Below are 21,027 nucleotides of genomic sequence, written 5' to 3'. Positions count from 1 at the left end.
ACACTGCTTCCCCCCCAATATTTTACTATAAACCCTGTACTGCAGACTCCTGTACTGTACCCCCAACCCCTTAAAGAGGCTATACAGCCTAAAACGACATTTTCATTTAAGGATGCAAGAGTCCTGTCATTTAAAAGATTTCTTTACATCCAGGCTCATTTCTTCGGAAAACCTACCAAAGCCACAGGGCTGCCAGGTAGCCCCACTTATCCTCACCCCACCACCACTACCACTGAAAAAACACCATTCTGTTTTCAATCTTGAGCAGCGAAAACAGAATGGAGTTTTTTCAGCAAGGGGTGGGGCTACGCATCCACATGGTTTTCAGGAGGGATGAGTCAGCAGGTAAAGATAACTTTTAAATGACGATGCTGACATCATTAAATAAAAATGTCAATTTAGATTGTATAGCCTCTTTAATTTTCTTCTATGATACATCTGCTGCAACCTCCCCCTCCATCAAATACTCACACATACTAGCAGCTGTGATATAATACCTGGCAATAGACTAGTCAGTAACTCCCTGTCTCCTCTGCTCGTCGATCTTATGCAGGCAGCCAGGAATCACGATGCACTTTCTCAGCTCCACTATAGCAGTTGAGCACATGGCTGCATCGCTGCTATATGTGACCAAAAGCTCCAGGGGGCAGAGCTTAAAGATTCTGAACAGAGGTTGACGGGAGGCACAGGAGAAAACTCTTGCCCTGCACATAATAATCAGTGCGACAGCCAGGACACATGCCCTTAGGAGCTGCGGAAGGTGGGGCTTAGAACTGAGCGGTTTCGGCTGCTGCACAGCACTGGCTAGAGGGCCATAATTTCTGCCAGTGTACCGGCCAAGATTGATGAAAGAGGCAGCGGCTGACCTCTTTTCTATCTCCTTCCGCCGCCAGTCTGTGCCTGCGTATGCACACTGCTGCTCCTGGCCATCTTTAAAGCACATGACGCTTGTAGGCACACCCCTTTCCTGCTCTCCCCCAGCTTAGTGTGTAAATGAAGAGTATATCAGAGGAGCAGAAGCTGTGTTCTCAACCCTTCACTGGAGTCCAGTGCTGCGCTTGCGCCTGACCAATCAACCGCTCAGCCTAGTGCCCTGCATCTCCTACCACATGTAGCATGACTACACGTGAGAAGAGAGTAAGGTTGCACCACCAGAGGGAGCAGGAGACAGACAGGATGGTAACACAGGCAGTGCTTTGTGCCTGTGTGAACATTCTGTCTGTCACAGGGAGGTGAGAGTACATTCCTGCGCTATACTCAGCATCTACACACTGGACTGGGCACAGAGGGAGGCACAAAGAGGGGCTGGAGGAGCCTAGGCACAGTGGGACAGAGGGATGCACAGGGTGGCAGAGGTAGCACATAGGGAAAGAAAGAAGCATGGGTACAGAGGGGAGGAACAGGGGAACAGGAGGAAGCAAACAAGGGGACAGAAGGCACAACAGCACAAAAGGAGACACGTGGGTCAGATGGGGTCACAAAGGAGGACAAAAGAAGGCACAATAGGGGGACAGAAGCACAGGAGGACTGAAGGCGGCAAACAGGGGGACAGAGGGATATACAGGGGGACAGAAAGATGCACAAGGGCCTGAAGTAGTCACACAGGACAGAAGGAGGCACAAGGGGACTGATGGAGGCACATAGGGGGGACAGGTGGAGGCACAAAAGGAGTCAAAGGACGACAAGAGGCAGCACAGGGGGACAGGAGGCGCAGGGGGTCAAAAGAAGGCACAGGGAGACAGAAGGAGACACAGAGGCACAGGGGGGGACTGAAAGGGCACACGGAGACACGAGGCGGCACAGGAGGACAAAAGGAGGCAGAGGGGGACTGAAGGAGGTACAGGGTGGGAAAGGTAGCACAAGGGGACAGGAGGAGGTACAAAGCAGGGGAGGACTGGCCAGGGGGGAAGGGGGGAGATTTCCCCCCAGGCTGCCTCTCATTTAATGATTTAGGGCTGGAGCATGGCCTGCTGCATTCAGGTTATTGTATAAGTCAATATGAACCACTAGGTTGGCTGAGGGAAATAAAAGCCCAATTAGCAATTAGAGGACGGGAAAGTAAATATACACAGCATGATGCAGAGCAGAGGCTTGCCTGGAGGGTCTGTGGGAAAAAAACTCTGCTCTCTTACCATCATAGCTCCTAACTTTCCCTCTTTTAAGGGACAGTCCCTCTTTGGATATACAGTAAGTGTGTGTGGGGGGGCCATTTGGGCTGAGGCTGCCATGAACATGGGCCTCTAGTTTGTGTTTTCCCCCCAGGCCAAAAGGTCCCAGTCCTCCCCTGGTACAAAGGGGCACAAAAGGAGGCTGAGGTGGCACAGGGGAACTGAATAAGGCACATGGAGACAAAAGAACAAATGGAGGCACAAGGGAGGAAAGAAGGATGCAGAAGGGGACAGAGGGTTGCAAGGAGGAGGGAGAGGTGGCACAGAGAGAAACAGTGGCAGCTGCCTGCAACTTATGCTACCCGGTCGCAGCAGAAGCAGGTGACAGAACACCTGTGGTGGTGGGGCTTAACTGAGGGGCATGGCGCACCCAGGACCAATGGCACTCCAGGCAATGGCCTGTAATGCCTATGCCTAAAAACCACCCTGTTTTAGGCCAATGACAACACTTGGAATTTGGAAATATTCAGTAGCGTATAATGTGGGGGTTTACCGTGGAAGTTAGAATACCATGGAAATTTTAGACTAATCACTGAGTATTACCAAGTCTTGTGATTGGTCTAAAATGTTTTCAGTATTCCAATTTCCACGTTAAAATTCTGCAGCCTGTGATTGATCCAATGCTCCCAAGGTCTGCGATTAGGTTAAAATTTCCAAGTTGTGGTAATGGGTTTTATCTGTGGAATATCAATTTCTGATTACCACTGCAGTAAGCCCATTTCCCATCGGAAACTTGGAAATAGTTATTCCGCGAAAATTTTCTAACCATCCCTAGTATCCAACACCTTCAACAACTGCTCAACCACAAGCAAGTGTTGGTCCCTAGCCTTAGCCAGCTACTGCTCAAACTTGAGGAATGTCTTGCAATTATTGTAGGTTATCATTATTCATTAACGTTCACTGGTGTTTGAAGGCAGTTGCAAAAACCTCAGAGGTGGCTTAAGGCAGTGAACAATCAGACTTCATATGAGATGGTTACAGGTAACAGCCTGATAACCACACAAAGTAACAAACACTTGTCAGTTGTTCTGCAAGAGTATAACTGCCTGCTGGGCAAGGCCGGATTTAGAATTTTTGTGCCCCTAGGCCAAGTATGTTGTAGCTTCCCTTTCTTGCGCAGCAGCGCCCCTCTCATTCTATGTGTATCCCCCTCTTCCATGTGTATCATCCATCGACAGCAGCTCCTTCTTTCCATGAACAGCTCCCTTGAGCATCAGTTTCCCCTTTTCTTGTGTTGCTACCCATTTTCATCTCCCCTTTCATATGTAGCAACCCCTCTTTCATGTCCAGGTACCTCCATGGGTTCCAGCCACCCAAAGCCCAGGCCTTTGTGGCCTTTCCAGAAACCTGCATGGTGGCGTAGTGGTTAGCACTCTTACCTTGGATCCTCGGTTCGAATCCCAGCCAGGTCAACATCTGCAAGGAGTTTGTATGTTCTCCCCGTGCCTGCGTGGGTTTCGTGTGGGCACTCTGGTTTCCCCCCACATCCCAAAAACATACAGATAAGTTAATTGACTTCCCCCTGGAAAAAAAAAAAATTGCTCCTAGACTATGATACATGCACTGTATAATAGCACGATATAGATCTAGGACTATGGTAGGGACTAGATTGTAAACCTCTCTGAGGGACAGTTAGTGACAAGACAATGTACTCTACAGCGGTGCGTAATAGGTCAACGCTATATGAATACTTAAATAAACTTGGCCCTGCTGCTGGGTTGTATTCAAATCCCCCTCCACAGGAATCATTGAGCCATTGTGACTTCTGTCACTGTTGCACTGTTCGAGTTACCGCAGATAGTTTCCTATCCACATAATGGCTACCTGGTTATAACAAACTGACCCTGGTTTGCCTGCATTTCAATTGGGGAGTACAATAGAACTGTGTACATAAGCTACACATTGATATCCATTAATTTTAATAATCCACACAAACATAGCAAAAAGAAACTTATTCAAATAATACAATCCCTTATCCCTTCATTAATGATGTGATACAATTCATTTTTTTTTATTTAAAGTTCCAGGATTATTTTGCCATCCTTTCCCTGCCTAAGTATCAAGAGACCAGTAAATGCACTTATTTCAATGTGTCTGCTCTATACTGATGGAGGAGGAAGACATTTATATTACAGTAATATCCTATCTAGCATTTCTGTGAATACAGTAATTATATCACATCTGTTATAGAAACCACGGGATACAAATCTCTCTGAAAATATCCTCCCAGGAAGAACGATTCTCATCTAACCAAATTAGGAGGATTCTAATTTTTAGCAAATCTTTTTTATTACATTTATAAAAGTCTGTGACACATGACTCACCAGTGTGCTTCCTGAGAGCTTTTATGGTAGCTGTAACAAGTCTTCCCACAGATCACATTGCAGCAGTTTTTGAAAAGGTTAGATATGATCCAATATGTATTATTCTATACTAACTCACTGTGAGATAAGTCCACTACTACACATGGAAGAACATTTCCAATTGTGAGCAACCTCCAAAGCATAAAGGAGAGACAGTAGCTGTAAATGTTCACATAAAAGCAAGAAAAAACCTTATAGGAAGTTATTGACTTTGCTAACTAAAGCCTTGTAGACATGGTACATGGAACTTGGCCATTTGGTGTCATGTTGAAAATCTAGTGTGCGTACAGCCATATTGGAGAGCCAGATCATCTTGTACGAGTAAATTTGTCGTCTCCTTACCACACCTGCTCAAAGACACTCGATGGTCAGCCAGTACCAAGCCAGTATAGTTTCTTAATCCAGTCTGCTGATGCAGCTGGATGCCAGAGACTATGCTGGTTGTGTGGCTAAAGGGAAGCTTTTGTATCAGTCTTTACACTAGTGGGCTGCAAGGGGTGGGGGTGTGTCAACTCACCCTTGCTGCCACCGCTGGCAGTTGCATTCCATGCCAATACGATGCTTCCTACTTCCATCGGACAGGCATCAGAGTAAAAACACAATGGCCAGAGGCAGCAACAAGGGTGAGTTAAACCCATGTGCCCCCACCTGCAGGTGTAAAGACTTCAGTTTCATACAGAACTCAGAATCAGCACACGTACGCTCATCCCTAGCAGAATCATGAGGGTACTAGAAAGTGGGGGTGAGGGGGAAGTAAGGAATTGGGGCTTGAGGTGTAAGCAGATATGGAGGATGAGTAGAGGCTGGGCAAATGGAATGTTAAGTGAAGATGGGGTGGGTGGGAAAACAAACAAACAAAAAAAACAACAAAAAAAACAACAAAAAAAAAAAAAAACTTTATACTCACCAGGTGTCTGGATTAGCCCACCCCCTAAAGGAAGAGGTCACAGGCGCTTCTCCTATTGGTCCTAGAGAAGCACATATGACCTCTTCCTTTAGGGGGTGGGGCTACAGATGGCAGCTGGGCATCTGGTAAAGTTTTATAAAAAATAAAAAAAAAACCAACTAAAAAAAAAAAAAACACACAAATCGCTAATCGGAAGTGCTGTACAGTTTACTGTACAGCACTTCTAAGCTTTGGTTAATCACAATCGCACTAGGAATCACTGCACACAGTGCTGCTGCAATTTTAAAGCACTGCAGCGATTCCTAGTGGGTTCCAGGCCTAAAACCCCATTGGGCTGGTTGGAGTACTAATGTAAGGCACATCAGTGGGCCTATGGGTGATCTGTTTATACAGTAGTTGTTTATAGTAATGAATCTGTAAAGGTAAATGTTTATATGGTTTATATTAACATAGGCATTCTTACCTGGCCAAATCTATTTTTCTTCTAATCTCCACATCCCATTTTCTTATTGCAGATGTTCATTGCTGCAGTTCTGCCAGCACTGTACTTTTTTGCTGATTGCATGCCTGACACAAGATTCTGTTTGTAGCAGATCTGTTTTTGGTTACAAGTCAATAAACGCCAAGATGCAGGTATGCAAGTCCAGCTTTATTACAAAATACAAAATCATCACATTGTGCATCCAAATCCAATAAGACAAAAACTTCTTCCAGAAGTAAAAAGGTAACATCTCTGCATTGTGCACATGCAATTTAAAGGAAAGTACAAAGAAAACAGGGTGAAATAGCACCAAAAAAAAAATTAAACCCACACAGACATTATTAGCACTAGCTGTATATTCAGATTATGAGATCTGCACAAATGCTGGACCAGTTGCTTTGTATATAAAACTTTAGAGGGTTGATACCTCTCGATGCATAAAATGGCTGGAAGCAGACTAAACTAAGAAGCAATTTACTATATGCCTGATGCCTTTCAGACCAGAGCGTTTTTTTCCCAATGAGCACTCTCTGTCAGTGCTTATTTTTTAGCCTCTGTCCCACAAATGGAAAGCAGACATTTTTTATGTCCCTTTCCTGACCTGCTAAATACTCTGAATTCAGTATCTCTGTCTGACCTCAGCCAGTGTGGGGTGTTTAAAATGGCGTGTCACAATGACCCTTGTATTTGGTGTTTACAGCTATGTAAGACATTCGGACATGAACTGGTTTAGGGGCACACAGTTTTCTATTTCAAATCATTGAAAAAAAAAACAAAAAAAACGAACACTTTGATTAGGCCCATTTCATCCATACAGTAAACCGCAACAGCTCATACAAGCTTCTTTCTAACCAGATAAATTCTAGTACACTGATTTATACAACAATAAGGCACATATGGCTTCAGATAAGAGCTTCACACATCTAAAAAGGCACTTCATTACAGCTACAATTGGATGGTGGCGATTTTACACTCTTTACAGATTAGCAGCGAGCTTTCCAATGCAACCAGAGTATTATTATTATTTCATCCTGGATATAAAGTAACTACTTAAAGAAAATGATTTTTTTTGGTCTTGCCCATAAGAAAAGCAGTCAGTCAATCGTCAAGCAATGCTCATACATCCCAGCTTTTCTGAATGATAATAAATTAGGATGGTACAGCCACTCTCTAAATATATACAGCTTAGCTGCACTCTGTAAAATGATCCCATGGCCAAAATGATTAAAGAAGACAGGAGAAAGATAGTACTTGCCTTGTGAAATGTGGTTTGGCGTGTGATGTTTTTCTTTAGTAAAAGCAAGCATATAAAACAAAGTATAACTCAAAGGCAGCAAAACATTTGAAATATTCATGATCAGTGGTTTTGCATCTGCTCAGTTATGGTGTTGGTCTAAAAACAAAAATACCTGTAAGAAAAGGCAATAATGCATGCTCAGTATAATGAAAACCCACCAGTGTATTAACAGTATTGACCATAATTGCAGTATAATGGACGGTAGCTCAGCTGACAGGTTAGAGTCTCAGGAAGTAGCACACTGATTAGCTCTTCTCACGCCTCTTGCTGTGTTGGCCTGAAGATGCAGTATCTCCTTGTCCACTGCTGCCTTTTTGTTTTTTATCACTCTGTGGCTTTGAGTGGCTCCGCTGCTTAGGGGGCCCACTCTTGTTCCCACCTGCAAACAAAGCTTGTAGGCAGTTGATAGCTAGTATGGTAATAATAAGGGAATACAAAAGTAAAGGTGCTGGGTAAGAGTTCAAGAAACTTCGTATGTGTTTGATTGTAGATGGAAGGGGGCCATCCAATGAACGACGAGGAGGTGGCTTGTCCTGAAGGTGGAAAAACAAAAATGATATTAAATATATACCAGAGCCATACTAAAGACCTAAAAGATTAGATTACATAATTGAACACAGACTAAAAGTCTTCAGAACTAATGTTCATAGTACATAGTTCACAGGTAGAAATCCTTATCAGGGCTCTTGCTAGTTCTCGAAAATCTTTGTTAACTTCTCCAACTTTTGTTTGGCAGAAAGAAGAAGTCCTCACTTAGCCATCAAGTAATTCCAGAGACCTTATCAAAAGGTTCAGCTGGCAACTCATAAGCACTAGCAGAAGCTTTATTTCTGGAAAATACGGTATAGAGACTAACCTTTGTAAAAGGACTCAAATGTAAATACCCAAAAGGTGTTTTATTGCAAATCTGTCACAAAATAAGGGCACATGTAACACTGTATATATCACATAGGAAGCATTAAAATCTGGCTCCCGATACATGCAGCTAACCAGCCCATGTGGTGGACCATCTGCTATATACTGTGACACAATAGAACCCAAATGTGATCACACACTAAAAAAAGAAATGGAGAACGTAACAGTGAGGGTAGTCAATAAAAGCAACAGATTTTAAGGGAACCTGAATTGAGAGGCATATGGACACTGACATATTTAAGAGTAAATACAAAATACCAGTGCCTGGCAGTGCTGCTGAACTCTAGCTGCATGTCTAAATCACACACCTAAAACAAGCATGTGGCAAATTCAGTCAGAGCACCTGATCTGCATGCTTGCTCAGGGTATTTGGCTAAAACAATTTGAATCAAAGGATCAGCAGGACAGCCAGGCAATTTGCATTTTTAAAAGAAATTGAAAGGAAGTGTGTTTATATGTATGTAATATATACAGTGGGATGCGAAAGTTTGGGCATCGTTAATCGGCATGATTTTCCTGTATAAATTATTGGTTGTTACGATATAAAATGTCAGTTAATTATATCATATTGGAGACAAACACAGTGATATTAGAGAAGTGAAATTAAGTTTACTGGATTTACAGAAGGTGTGCAATAATTGTTTAAACAAAGTTAGGCAAGTGTATACATTTGGGCACCACAAAAAAAAAAAAAGAAATGAAAACAATATTTAGTAGCTCCCCATTTTGCAGAAATTACGGCCTCTAAACACTTCCTGTAAGCTCCAATGAGAGTCTAGATTCTGGTTGAAGGTATTTTGGACCATTCCTCTTTACAAAAGATCTCTAGTTCATTCAGGTTTCATGGCTTCTGAGCATGGACAGCTCAGCTTTAACTCACGCCACAGATTTTCAATTATATTCAGGTCTGGGGACTAAGATGGCCATTCCAGAACATTGTACTTGTTCCTGTGCATGAATGTCAGTGGATTTTGAGCAGTGTTTAGGGTCGTTGTCCTGTGTAAAGATCCAGCCCCGGTGCAGCTTCAGCTTTGTCACAGATTCCTGGAGATTGTTCTCCAGAATCTGCTGATACTGAGTGGAATCCATGCGTCCCTCAACTTTGACAAGATTCACAGTCCCTGCACTGGCCACACAGCCCCACAGCATGATGGAACCACCAGCATATTTTAATGTAGGTAGCAGGTATTTTTCTTGAAATGCTGTGTTTTTCCTCCATGCATAACCCCCCTTATTATGCCCAAATAACTTAATTTTAGTTTCATCAGTCCAAAGCAACTTATTCCAAAATGAAGCTGGCTTGTCCAAATGTGCTTTAGCATACTTGTTTGTCCTGTGGGTGGAGAAAAGGCTTCCTTTGCATCAGGGCTGTGGAGTCGGTCGAAAAATCCACCGACTCCGACTCCTCAGATTAGGATTCCACCGACTCCGACTCCTCTAATTTGCATATTACAATTTTGTTGATTAAAAGTATGTAACATGAAATTCGTCTCTTAACTGCCAACGCTTAGGAATTTTACAAGACAGCTGAAGTGAGAAGGATATGGAGACTACTATATTTATTCCCTTTAGACTAAAACTAGTCCTTGGTACGAGTACTTGTAAAAGATACAAACCGGAACAAAGAACATCTATCAGGCCTTAGGCAATGTAAGTGTGGGTACATGTAAGAATGATGTGCAGGCACTCTGCAGGGGAATGAGGAGATTGTAAACAGACAACACCTCTGTGTTCAATGTGCACAGCATTCTCAGTGGATTCCCAGCAGCTCTGTGGGCAGTGCATATGTAGAGTATAGTATTACTGTGTAACAAAGTAAACCTGAGACAGATAAAATTAAAGTTTTATACATACCTGGGGCTTCCTCCAGCCGCCTTCAGGATAATCAGTCCCTCGTTGTCCTCCTCCACCACCTGCATCTTCTGCTATGAGTCCAGGTACTTGAGCCAGTCAGGCGTAGTGCACACACTCCGCCGCCAGGAGCATACTAAACCTGTGCAGCACTATTGCGCAGGTGCAGAATGTTCTTGGCTGTGGGAGCGGCATGCGACCGGACAGCGCTGACTGGCTGAATTACCAGGACTCCTAGTAGAAGATCCGGGTGGTGGAGGACAGCGAGGGACTGATTAGCCTGAAGGGGGCTGGAGGAAGCCCCAGGTATGTATAAAACTTTACTTTTCATCCGTCTCAGTTACCCTTTAATTTGTAGTCACCAAACCAAATTTTAACAACCTATCAAATTATTTGATTTCATCAGCAAAGGGAGTGCATACATTTGCATAAATCAGCATCAATGCAGCATAATTTCCATCTCGTTGACCATCTCTATTAGTGACACAGCTACACATCAGGCTTTATTCTTACAGCATAGATGTTATTTAGTATATATAAGAGATTCCTGTGTACACATCATATATACAGTCACAATCAAATATGTATATCTGACCTTAAAAATACGGGGACTGCTTTATTGAAGCAGCACAAGTAACTAATTTTGATTGGTTTATTTCATTTTTGAGGACTAAGCACAGCTATTACTGTATATATACTGTATATATACATTATTTTTAATGACTATTATCTGAGAAATAGAACATTTTATCATATTTTCTATTTTAATTACAGTTACAAATTCATTAGGAGTCGGAGTCAGAGTCGGTGCATTTTTTCCCGACTCCGACTCCAGGCACCCAAAATTGCCCGACTCCGACTCCACAGCCCTGCTTTGCATACAGCATCTCCTTGTGTAAAGTGCGCTGAATGGTTGAACAATGTACAGTGACTCCATCTGCAGCAAGATGTTGTAGGTCTTTGGTGCTGGTCTGTGGGTTGACTGACTGTTCTCACCATTTGTCCCTCCTGTTTATCTGAGATTTTTCTTGGTCTGCCACTTTGAGCCTTAACTTGAACTGAGCCTGTGGTCTTTCATTTCCTAACTGTGGAAACAGAGAGAGCTGAAAACTCTGAGACAGCTTTCTGTATGCTTCCCCTAAACCATGATGGTGAACAATCTTTGTCTTCATGTCATTTGAGAGTTGTTTTGAGACCCCCATGCTGAAACTCTTGAAAGAAAATTAAAAGAGGAGGGAAACATACAACTGACCCCCTTAAATACTCTCTCATAATTGGATTCACCTATGTATGTAGGTCAGGGGTCACTGAGCTTACCAAGCCAATTTGAGTTTCAAGAATTAGTTCTAAACATTTTGTAGCCCATCCGCCTCAAGGTTGTGCGTGTTGTGGCTTCACAAATACTTTGCTGCATACCTCGGTTGTAACCAGTGATTATTTCAGTCAACATTGCTCTTCTATCAGCTTGAATCAGTCGGCTCATTCTCCTCTGACCACTAGCATCAACAAGGCATTTTCGCCCACAGGACTGCTGCATACTGGATGTTTTTCCCTTTTCACACCATTCTTTGTAAACGCTAGAAATGGTTGTGTGTGAAAATCCCAGTAACTGAGCAGATTGTGAAATACTAAGACCGGCCCGACTGGCACCAACAACCATGCCACGCTCAAAATTGCTTAAAGGGGAACTTCAGCCTAAACAAACATACTGCCATTAAGTTACATTAGTTATGTTAATTAGAATAGATAGGTAATATAATCTCTTACCCACCCCGTTTTAAAATAACAGGCAAATGTTTGTGATTCATGGGGGCTGCCATCTTTGTCATGGGGCAGCCATCTTTTTGGTTGAAAGGAGGTGACAAGGAGCAGGAGACACAGTTCCAACTATCCTGTGTCCTGATTACCCCTCCCAGCTGCACACGCTAGGCTTCAAATGTCAAATTCAAAATGTAAAATAAAAAAAAAAATGCACCAAAACAGCAGAAAGAGAACAACAAAATCAGAAATCCCATCATGCTTTGCACAGCATCAGGGGAAAAAAGCCCGGGCAGTTTTCTTCTGTGCAGCTAAAAATGAGGTTTGTATAAGAGAAACAAAGTTCTGATGCTGTGAAACTGTTAAAGAAACACAAAGCCTTTTCAGTGCTGCTGAGTCGATTTTTAGTCCGGATGTTCACTTTAAATCATATTTCTTTCCCATTCTGACATTCAGTTTAGAGTTCAGGAGATTGTCTTGACCAGGACCACACCCCTAAATGCATTGAAGCAACTGCCATGTGATTGGTTTATTAGATAATTGCATTAACGAGAAATTGAACAGGTGTTCCTAATAATCCTGTAGGTGAGTGTACATTAGAAGGTCCAGCAAGAAACTTAATGGAACACTATCGATTACCATGACTGAAGTGTCTGAAGAGAGCAGAGGAAATGTAACTTGTTATAAACAACTGTAATTGTCTGTGACACCACAGCTTTTCATCCTTTTTGTTTGCTTTCAGAAAAAAATACTCTGTAGTCTGATATGCAACACTGGCTGTGCATTGAAGCAGGCACCCTTCTTCAATGGATTTGTCCCAATATAGATAAATCCTACACTCAAATTAAAGCTTTTGCCTCTGATACTTAACATGAAAAGTAGGAAAATGTTTACACTGCTACTTGATTATTTGAACATTGTCATTTTAGAATACTTGGGTATTGATAGTTTTCCTTTAACCCAAATATACCTAGCACAAAACTGAAATGTCCCCTTTTAAAAGGATTATTATTGCTCAGTATTATACAGTTCTGACATCTTCCGCAGCGCTTTACAGAGTAGTGCTGTCACTGACTGTCCCTCAAAGGAGCTAACAATTTAATCTCTACCATGATCATATGTCAAAAAAGAGCATCTTAAAGTGGATCCGAGATAAACTTTTACTCATTGCATAATGTGTTCCTTTCGTATAGTTTATAGGGCATTCCTCAAGTCAAATACTTTTGTTTGGTTTTAATACTCTAATTCCCTATAAATTAAACAAGCCTCGCCCACAGCTCCTTTTGTGCTTTGGCACTGTAGCAAGGGCTTATGGGAGCTCAGTCTAGGCAGGAGGAGGAGGAGGAGGTTACTACCAAGAGATTTCAGAGGCAGAGGGAAGGAGGAAGGAGAGGGGACTGAATTTACACACAGGCAAGCTGATAGCATCTCCAGCCCTCAGCCTGTGACAATGTGACAAGCAGAACATGGCTGCCCTCACTGTAGCAAAGGAATAAATAATCATAAACTTTTGAAGCCGTTTGCAGCTAGATATGCTGTGTAAACTATCTAAACTTTAGATAAGATATATAGACAAGTCACTTGTTATAGTTAGTTTTTCATCTCGGATCCGCTTTAATAGATTCAGAGGGCTGAATAAGAAAAAACAAACAAAACACTTATTTAATGCAAAAAAAAAGATGACCTCATGCTAACCAACGTGACAATGGTCCAAAAGGGTTAAAGGAGCACTTTAAAAAGGAAGGAAAAAAAAAAAAAGTGCGACCGGAGGATCGTTTTGGCCCGGGGCGGGCACAGGACATCTGTAGGGGCCGTTACAAGCTCCAGGTAAGTTCAACTCTTACCCCCCCCCCCCCCCCCCCCTACAGTACTCCTTTAAGTAGGCACCAGATTCAAATAGCCCAATAAGATGTTTGTTTGTAGTATTGTAGAGTTATAGAGTTACCATATATCAGACTAATAGAGGAGCATCTGTGTGGTGTCCGAGACTACACAGAATCATGTGCGTTTTGAAAACACATCACCATTTACTAAAGGAGCAGGTGTGTGTGTGGTGTGTGTCTAATAAATGGTTTAGAATTTGGCCACACTCATTTCCCCAAATTAACCTACTTAGGTGAATTTTGTATCTAGTTATCCCCTACTAATAAGGTTCTTCGCAGCACTTTCCACCAGCTCTTGCACCTGAAGCAATTACACACAAAAAAAGTGCTTCAGGTGGCATTTATGCAGCATGTCAACAGCAAGATTTACCTAGGCAGTTTGATGGAATCCCATAAATCAGTGTTTCTCAACATTTGGTATGTACCCCTTTTAAAACCCTGTACTCACCAAGTACCCCCTAGCATAACATTATCACAACTTCCCCTTGACAAATATATATTTAATCATAGTACATGATAATTGGTCCTAAACAATTTCCAAGCATTTACTATTGCTTTTAATTATCTAAAATACTAATTTGGTGCTGTTTAAATAAGATTTATCATTTTCTAAAACTCTAAATTTGTTATTCTTGGTTAAGTTTATCAAGCCCGAGAATCCTCTGGAACCATCAGAAGTACCCCCTGGGGTAGGCGTACCACACGTTGAGAAACTAGGCCATAAATTATCTATACATACCTTGAGCCCATGTTGGCTTAAAAGAGACTCCAATGTAGGGTCTCCTATGAACACCTCAGGAAAATACTGCTCAACATGACGCCTGCGCCACCAGTTCTTGGATGTTTCTCTGGCAAAAGAAGCAAAGGAATGAAGAATTAACACAAAACTACAAAGACTGAAAAGAGATACTTTAATGTCAGTTTCTAAACTACTGGAAGTCACAGAAAAACAAGGCCCATTAAAGGATCTAACCAACTATAACATCAATAAATAACAGATTTTTATTTATCATACTGTAAATTTGTGCCAGTATTTACGTATGCAACTTACTTCCACCGAGTTCCCACCAGGTCCAACAGCAAACAGTGTTTACAATCGTGTATTACTACCTTAGGCCCTGTACACACTAGCTGTTGTGCGCTGCGAATCAAAAAGCCTTCATGAAAGAAAAAAAATTTGCATCGCTTCACTTTGTACAGGTCATCACGATTTTCATTATTTGTCAAAAGGCCTTGCAATTAAAAAATGTGTGCGATTTTAAAATCGCAGTGAAACGCAGCCAGTGTGTACAGGCCAGTGTTGTCAAGGAGATGCAAAAATTCCCAATTGATGCAAGATTATGCAAATTTATAAAGCTTGAAAAATGTGCCAATCACATACCATCAAGATGAATCAGAGTGGTCCATTTTCAAGTTGGATAAATTTGCATAATCCTGCATCATTTTGGAATTATTTGCATCTCATTAATCATTCTTAATGTTGAAGTTTAATAAGCGTTCACAAGGATTATCCTTATACCGTTATCCCACTCCACCATTGCTCATAAAAGTCTAAAGTTCAACAACTGTGAGACCCAAATAAAAAACCAGTTACAAGCAATCACAGTCTAGTGGATATCAACCTGGCAATTCTTAAAGGGAACCTGAACTGAGAAAAATTATTTAAAATAAACACATGATGTAGCTGCAAATGAATATTACGTACTTACCTCACCATCAGTTCCTATCAGAAGCTCACCATTTTCTTCTTACAGTGATCCCTTCCAGTTCTGACAAGATTTTGTCAGAACGGAAATATACCAGTTACATATTAGCTGCTGTCAGTTAAAACTGAATGTGCAAGGTAATGTCCATGTTTCCCTATGGCTCAAGTGGGCGATTTAACAGTTTCAAAATGGAGGAGAACGGAGAATTCCATTGATCACAATGAACAAAAAGGACGCAGGAGAGGAGAAAGATTGATGTGCAGAATACATGGGATGCAAGTATGACCTGTGTAATGTTTTTTTACTTTATTTTAAGTTCAGGTTCTCTTAACACTCTCGTCTCATTACTGTGACTGAAGATATGTTGAAAGCTTGACAGCCACTGTTTATTTAATGATTGAAATTCAATCTTTAGGACAACATTTTGAGGAATGAACGCTGCATAGATATACTGTTCAGCTATAATGGAGCAGTGTGTACCAACGTATTTAATGGTGAGGGAAGGAGTGACGATGGGAGATGCATGAGCAGGTGATGTGAAAACAAAGAATGTACTTGTTAATTGGCAGCTATAAATATGCTAGATTGACAGCTGAGACAGCACAGAACAATCACCTACATCAAGGATCAGTGTACGGGGCCATTAACCTGCTTGAAGAGTCGCAAAAAAACAGACACATAGAACAGGAGGAGACAGCATCATGTTATAGCTGATCACACAAAAATATCAACTGTTACATCGAAACTCTTTATATTTCACAGTAACCCGCTTTGTATAAGTGGCAATAATTTAAAAGAAAATTGTATGTGTGATGCTTACCCTGTTTGGTCAGACTCTGTAAACCAGTACTTGTACAGCTGTGCTCTTATGTAATGAGGAGGGTGAGCACTAAAAGGATACAGGGACTCATCATGCTGGACTAGACGTATCACTAGGAATGAAAACAGTTAACGTTATTTTTCTCCTTATGGTTGTTAAACTGTATACTTTGCTTTGGCTTTTGCTTTTCTGCAGTACAAAGTCATCATAGCAATAACTCATGCAAACAACTCTCACATTACAAACAGAACTGCATAGTTTGCAATATCTCATGATGGAGTGATAATTTTGGTGGGCGACTATTTGAATATCATTTGTATACAAACGTGGCAGTTGCCCTACATGTCACTACAGATGCACCAGGTGGAGTGGCAAAACTATACTGTACAAGCATTAAGAGATGCAAATAAAACATTCTACAAAATCTATCACATACAGCTTTCTGTCCTTAACAGGTAAAATAAGGTACAGTATTATTGAAAGGAGACCTGAACTGTAAAAACACACAGTTTCCCAAACCCAAAAAGATGAACCAAAGCTAAACAAAAAACAAAACAAAAATATAAAACCCCTTTGACCATATTACACTAGCAGCATTATAAATAGAAAATACTTCATCATTACCTAGCTATTTCTTCACCATTGTGTACTTAAATTGACAGATACTCCCCCTCAGGCCTCTTGCAATTTTTTTTTTATACAATCTGATTTTTGATTCCAATTAAAAAAAAAAGAAAAAAAAAAAGAAGTACTGCATGCTGCTACTTTTTTAATTGGAATAAAAAAAAAATCTGATCGTATAAAATAAAAAAAAAATTGTAATCGCATTTAGTGTGCAAGAGGCCTCATTCCTTCTTCACCACTGCTGCATGGGCCACAAATATTCAGTGTTTCTAGGATGTATGCTAAGTAGCATTCATCTCCAGTTTTATATGTGCTGCCAATCAATATTGTTACATTCAGGCACAGCCAAGTGGGGAAGGAATCGTTCAGCATATGTGAAAAACCTTATAGTATCGAGATCTGCATAAAGGATTCAGAGGTTTGTGCAGGGAAAAATATGTCACATTCCACAGCTGAGGATGCCAATTCTGACGGGGTTAAGTCACGGTCATTGTGGTGATATATTGAGGTGCTGATGATATTAGGGAATACAGGAACATATTTCTGTAATTTTTCTGTCTGCTATATCTCACATGTGTATTCTGTTTTGAAGCGATGGTCATCTGGCTGTACTACATTTGCATCTAAAGGGACTTCAGTGAATAGAGCTGGGGTGTTAGCCTCCAGCAAAGACATTGGTTAAGTAGACAATGGCAGAAGTGAAGGGTTTTGTTCTACCTAACTGGAGTGGAAGCTTGGAAGTCATTGACAACTGAAACACTATTTCGTTGTGAGGAAATTAAATTATTGGTGGAGGTTGAAACTATATCCTTATCTTTGATCAGCTAGGAAATACGGTCAACAATGGAGTTGAAAAGTCTCACTTCACAATCTTTTGATGTATAGACTTTTACCCGGGGAACTTGGATTAAGGAAGTCTTTTGTTGTGTGTGTGTGTGCTATAGCAGGGGTCCCCAACCTTTTCCGGCCCGGGGACCACTTTCTGACCAAAGTTTTCTCCGGGGCCCGCAGGGGGTGTAGCGTCCTAGTGGACAGCGTCGTGCACAGCGGGTTACCGGGGGGGGGGCATAGCTAGCATAGTTGCCCCAGTATAGGGAGTTTAGTTGCCCCAGTATGGCAAGTACAGTTACCCCAGTATAGCTAGTATAGTGCCCAGTAAAGCTAATATAGTGCCCAGTATAGCTAGTATAGTGCCCAGTGTTGGTAGGTAGTGCCCCAGTATAGCTAGTATGCCCCAGTATAGGTAGTATAGTGCCCCAGTATAGCTAGTATAGTGCCCAGTTTAGCTAGTATAGTGCCCCAGTATAGCTAGTATAGTGCCCCAGTATAGCTAGTATAGTGCCCCAGTATAGCTAGTATAGTGCCCCAGTATAGCTAGTATAGTGCCCCAGTATAGCTAGTAGTGCCCCAGTACAGCTAGTAGTGCCCCAGTACAGCTAGTAGTGCCCCAGTACAGCTAGTAGTGCCCCAGTACAGCTAGTATAGTGCCCAGTATAGCTAGTATAGTGCCCCAGTACAGCCAGTATAGTGCCCAGTATAGCCAGTATAGTGCCCCAGTATAGCAAGTATAGTGCCCCAGTATAGCAAGTATAGTGCCTCAGTATAGCAAGTATAGTGCCCCAGTACAGCCAGTATAGTGCCCCAGTATAGCTAGTAGTGCCCCAGTACAGCCAGTATAGTGCCCCAGTATAGCTAGTATAGTGCCCAAGTACAGCCAGTATAGTGCCCAGTATAGCCAGTATAGTGCCCCAGTATAGCCAGTATAGTGACCCAGTATAGCTAGTAGTGCCCCAGTACAGCTAGTAGTACCCTAGTACAGCCAGTATAGTGCCCAGTATAGCCAGTATAGTGCCCCAATATAGCTAGTAGTGCCCCAGTACAGCCAGTATAGTGCCCAGTATAGTGCCCCAGTATAGCTAGTAGTGCCCCAGTACAGCCAGTATAGTGCCCAGTATAGCCAGTATAGTGAGTATAGTGCCCCAGTATAGCCAGTATAGTGCCCCAGTATAGCCAGTATAGTGCCCCAGTATAGCTAGTAGTACCCCAGTACAGCCAGTATAGTGCCCAGTATAGCCAGTATAGTGCCCCAATATAGCTAGTAGTGCCCCAGTACAGCCAGTATAGTGCCCAGTATAGCGCCCCAGTATAGTACCCAAGTATAGCTAGTATAGTGCCCCAGTATAAGAGCCCCAGTATAGTGCCCAAGTATAGCAGCCCCCACTCCCCCCCCCCCCCCGCGGCCGCCGCCGCTGCAGTTACCTTGGCCGGCGGTGTCTTACATTCCCCTCTCTCTCTCGCCGGAGCGCGCCCCGCTGCTGCTGTGATGGAGAGGGAGGAAGCAGGAAAGAGAGAGCGGTTCCCATAGTAACGGCGCGCCGCTACAGGAAGCAGCTCTTTCTCTCCTGCTTTCTCCCTCTCTGTCACAGCAGCTGCAGGGCGCGCTGCTGTGACTCACACGCTGACAAGAGGGAGAGAAGGGGAATGTAAGATACCAAGCGGCCGCCAGAGATAACAGCAGTGGCGGCTGCAGAGGGGGCGGGGGCAAGAGGACAGTCCCGCGGCCCAACTGAAAGCGTCCTGCGGACCACCAGTGGGCCGCGGACCACAGGTTGGGGATCCCTGTGCTATAGTACATTTTTCACCTGTGGATGTTAGATCTCTGGAAATCCAATTATGACTGAGGATGTAATTAAATCTAGTTCGCCCCGTCCACACAGGCTTACAGCCTCGAGGCGAATATTTCATTATAAAAACCAGGGGACAGATACCTCAAATCAGTCCCCTCCTGACGGTAGCTGCAGCTGGACTCCTGGCCCAAGCTAGTGGACTCCTGGTCTAACCTGCAGCCCTGACTCCTGGTCTAACCTGCAGCTGCAGCCCTGCCTCCAGACGCGTCTATCAGCGGCGCATCGCCGCCTCTCCCCCGCCCCTCTCAGTGAAGGAAGACTGAGAGGGACGGGGGAAAGGCAGAGATATGCGCTGACAGACGCGTGTGGGGCAGGGCTGCGGCGGTTAGCCCTGCCCCAACCAGGAAGCGCTCCCCGGCTGTACGGAGGAGATTTGGGGGATCAGGGGCCCCGTTAAGCCGCGGGATAGCGGCGGTTTAGCAGGGGCACACATGCCCCTGCTATCTATGAGGTCTGAAGCGAGATTTATTCTCGCTTCAGACTCTCTTTAAAGAAATCTATGGAAGGCAAAAAAAAAAAAAAAAAAAATTAAAAAAAAACAAAACAAAGAAAATCATCTCTTTACACAACTTGCTGTTGGATTCACATACGACAGTTCAAAAATGAGCTATGGCATTCCATTATATGGGTTTTCAGGATGCTGAGTACACGTGAACAGGCAATTCTAATGTAGAGGAGATCTATCAAAGAGATGACATTGCCCCCACCTGGATGTACGGGTACTAATGGGATCCAACAGAGCTCAGGAACACTTTGATTTTAGCAAAAATTACCAGAGGTAAGACTTGGTTCAAATTACTCTAACCCTATCCCTACATTACTCACTTAAAGTGGTCTGAAAGCCAGTATTTCTACTTTGCTCTAAAAGATTCCTCACAGCTTGAAAGCTACTATCCCAGAAAAAAATTCTAGTAGAACATCACTGAAATGGTTAAACAAAGCACATTCTGCTATTTAGCTTCAAATCCATCCAAACTGGACATAATATCTTTGTTAAAGAGTAACTGTCAGGCTGCAAAAGCCAATTTAAACCTCTATTCTCCTGTGTTAAACAGTTTAGAAGGAAGCCAAAAAGGCAATACTGAAGTTAAAATTCTCTCTTACTTTGATGTTTGCTGAACAGCAAGGCTGTATATTCACAAGCCCCTAAGAAGAACGACAGGCCGCATAACAGATACTGCAAAGCATTCTGGGGCTCCTTCTCCCCACTGAACTCCCTTGGTCCTCCCCTTCATTTACCTATCCCTCCCTAAAACTGCTTACAGTGAAAAGTTACAGGCTCATGTTACAGCAGCTTGTAACCTCGTGCAGCCAAGCTCCCAGCACTGAAAAATCAACATGCTTTTCACAGGGCACGTTCCATTAGAGTATACTGCAGGAGTCCGCTATTGTTCCTAGCCACATGGCTAATTAATATTCACTGCACAGTAGTGTTGTCCGGATCCTGAACCATTTTTTGTGAGTCGAATCATCAGGAAGCAAGGAAAGGGAGGATATTACATCACAATTGGGTTCATACAAGACAGACAAACATGGAACCTGCCATGAGCTGTCAGGAGCATCATTC

General features: G+C 42.7%; 1 protein-coding gene across 1 annotated transcript in view; it reads right to left on the bottom strand.

The window, feature by feature from the left end:
• Nucleotides 1-6,066: 6,066 nt before the first annotated feature.
• Nucleotides 6,067-21,027, bottom strand: part of LMF2 (lipase maturation factor 2) — a 53,584-nt gene continuing 38,623 nt past the window's right edge. Inside the window, exons 12-14 of the mRNA XM_068275898.1 lie at nt 16,150-16,261; nt 14,363-14,471; nt 6,067-7,749 (exon numbers count right to left, since the gene is read on the bottom strand). Coding sequence (XP_068131999.1) covers nt 7,462-7,749; nt 14,363-14,471; nt 16,150-16,261 — 509 coding nt within the window. The 3' untranslated portion in view covers nt 6,067-7,461. The remainder of the gene's footprint in view (nt 7,750-14,362; nt 14,472-16,149; nt 16,262-21,027) is intronic.

The sequence above is a fragment of the Hyperolius riggenbachi genome, chromosome 3 (assembly GCF_040937935.1).
Source record: "Hyperolius riggenbachi isolate aHypRig1 chromosome 3, aHypRig1.pri, whole genome shotgun sequence".
In the NCBI taxonomy this organism is placed as follows: domain Eukaryota; kingdom Metazoa; phylum Chordata; class Amphibia; order Anura; family Hyperoliidae; genus Hyperolius; species Hyperolius riggenbachi.
This window is presented reverse-complemented; position numbering and strand designations above follow the sequence as displayed.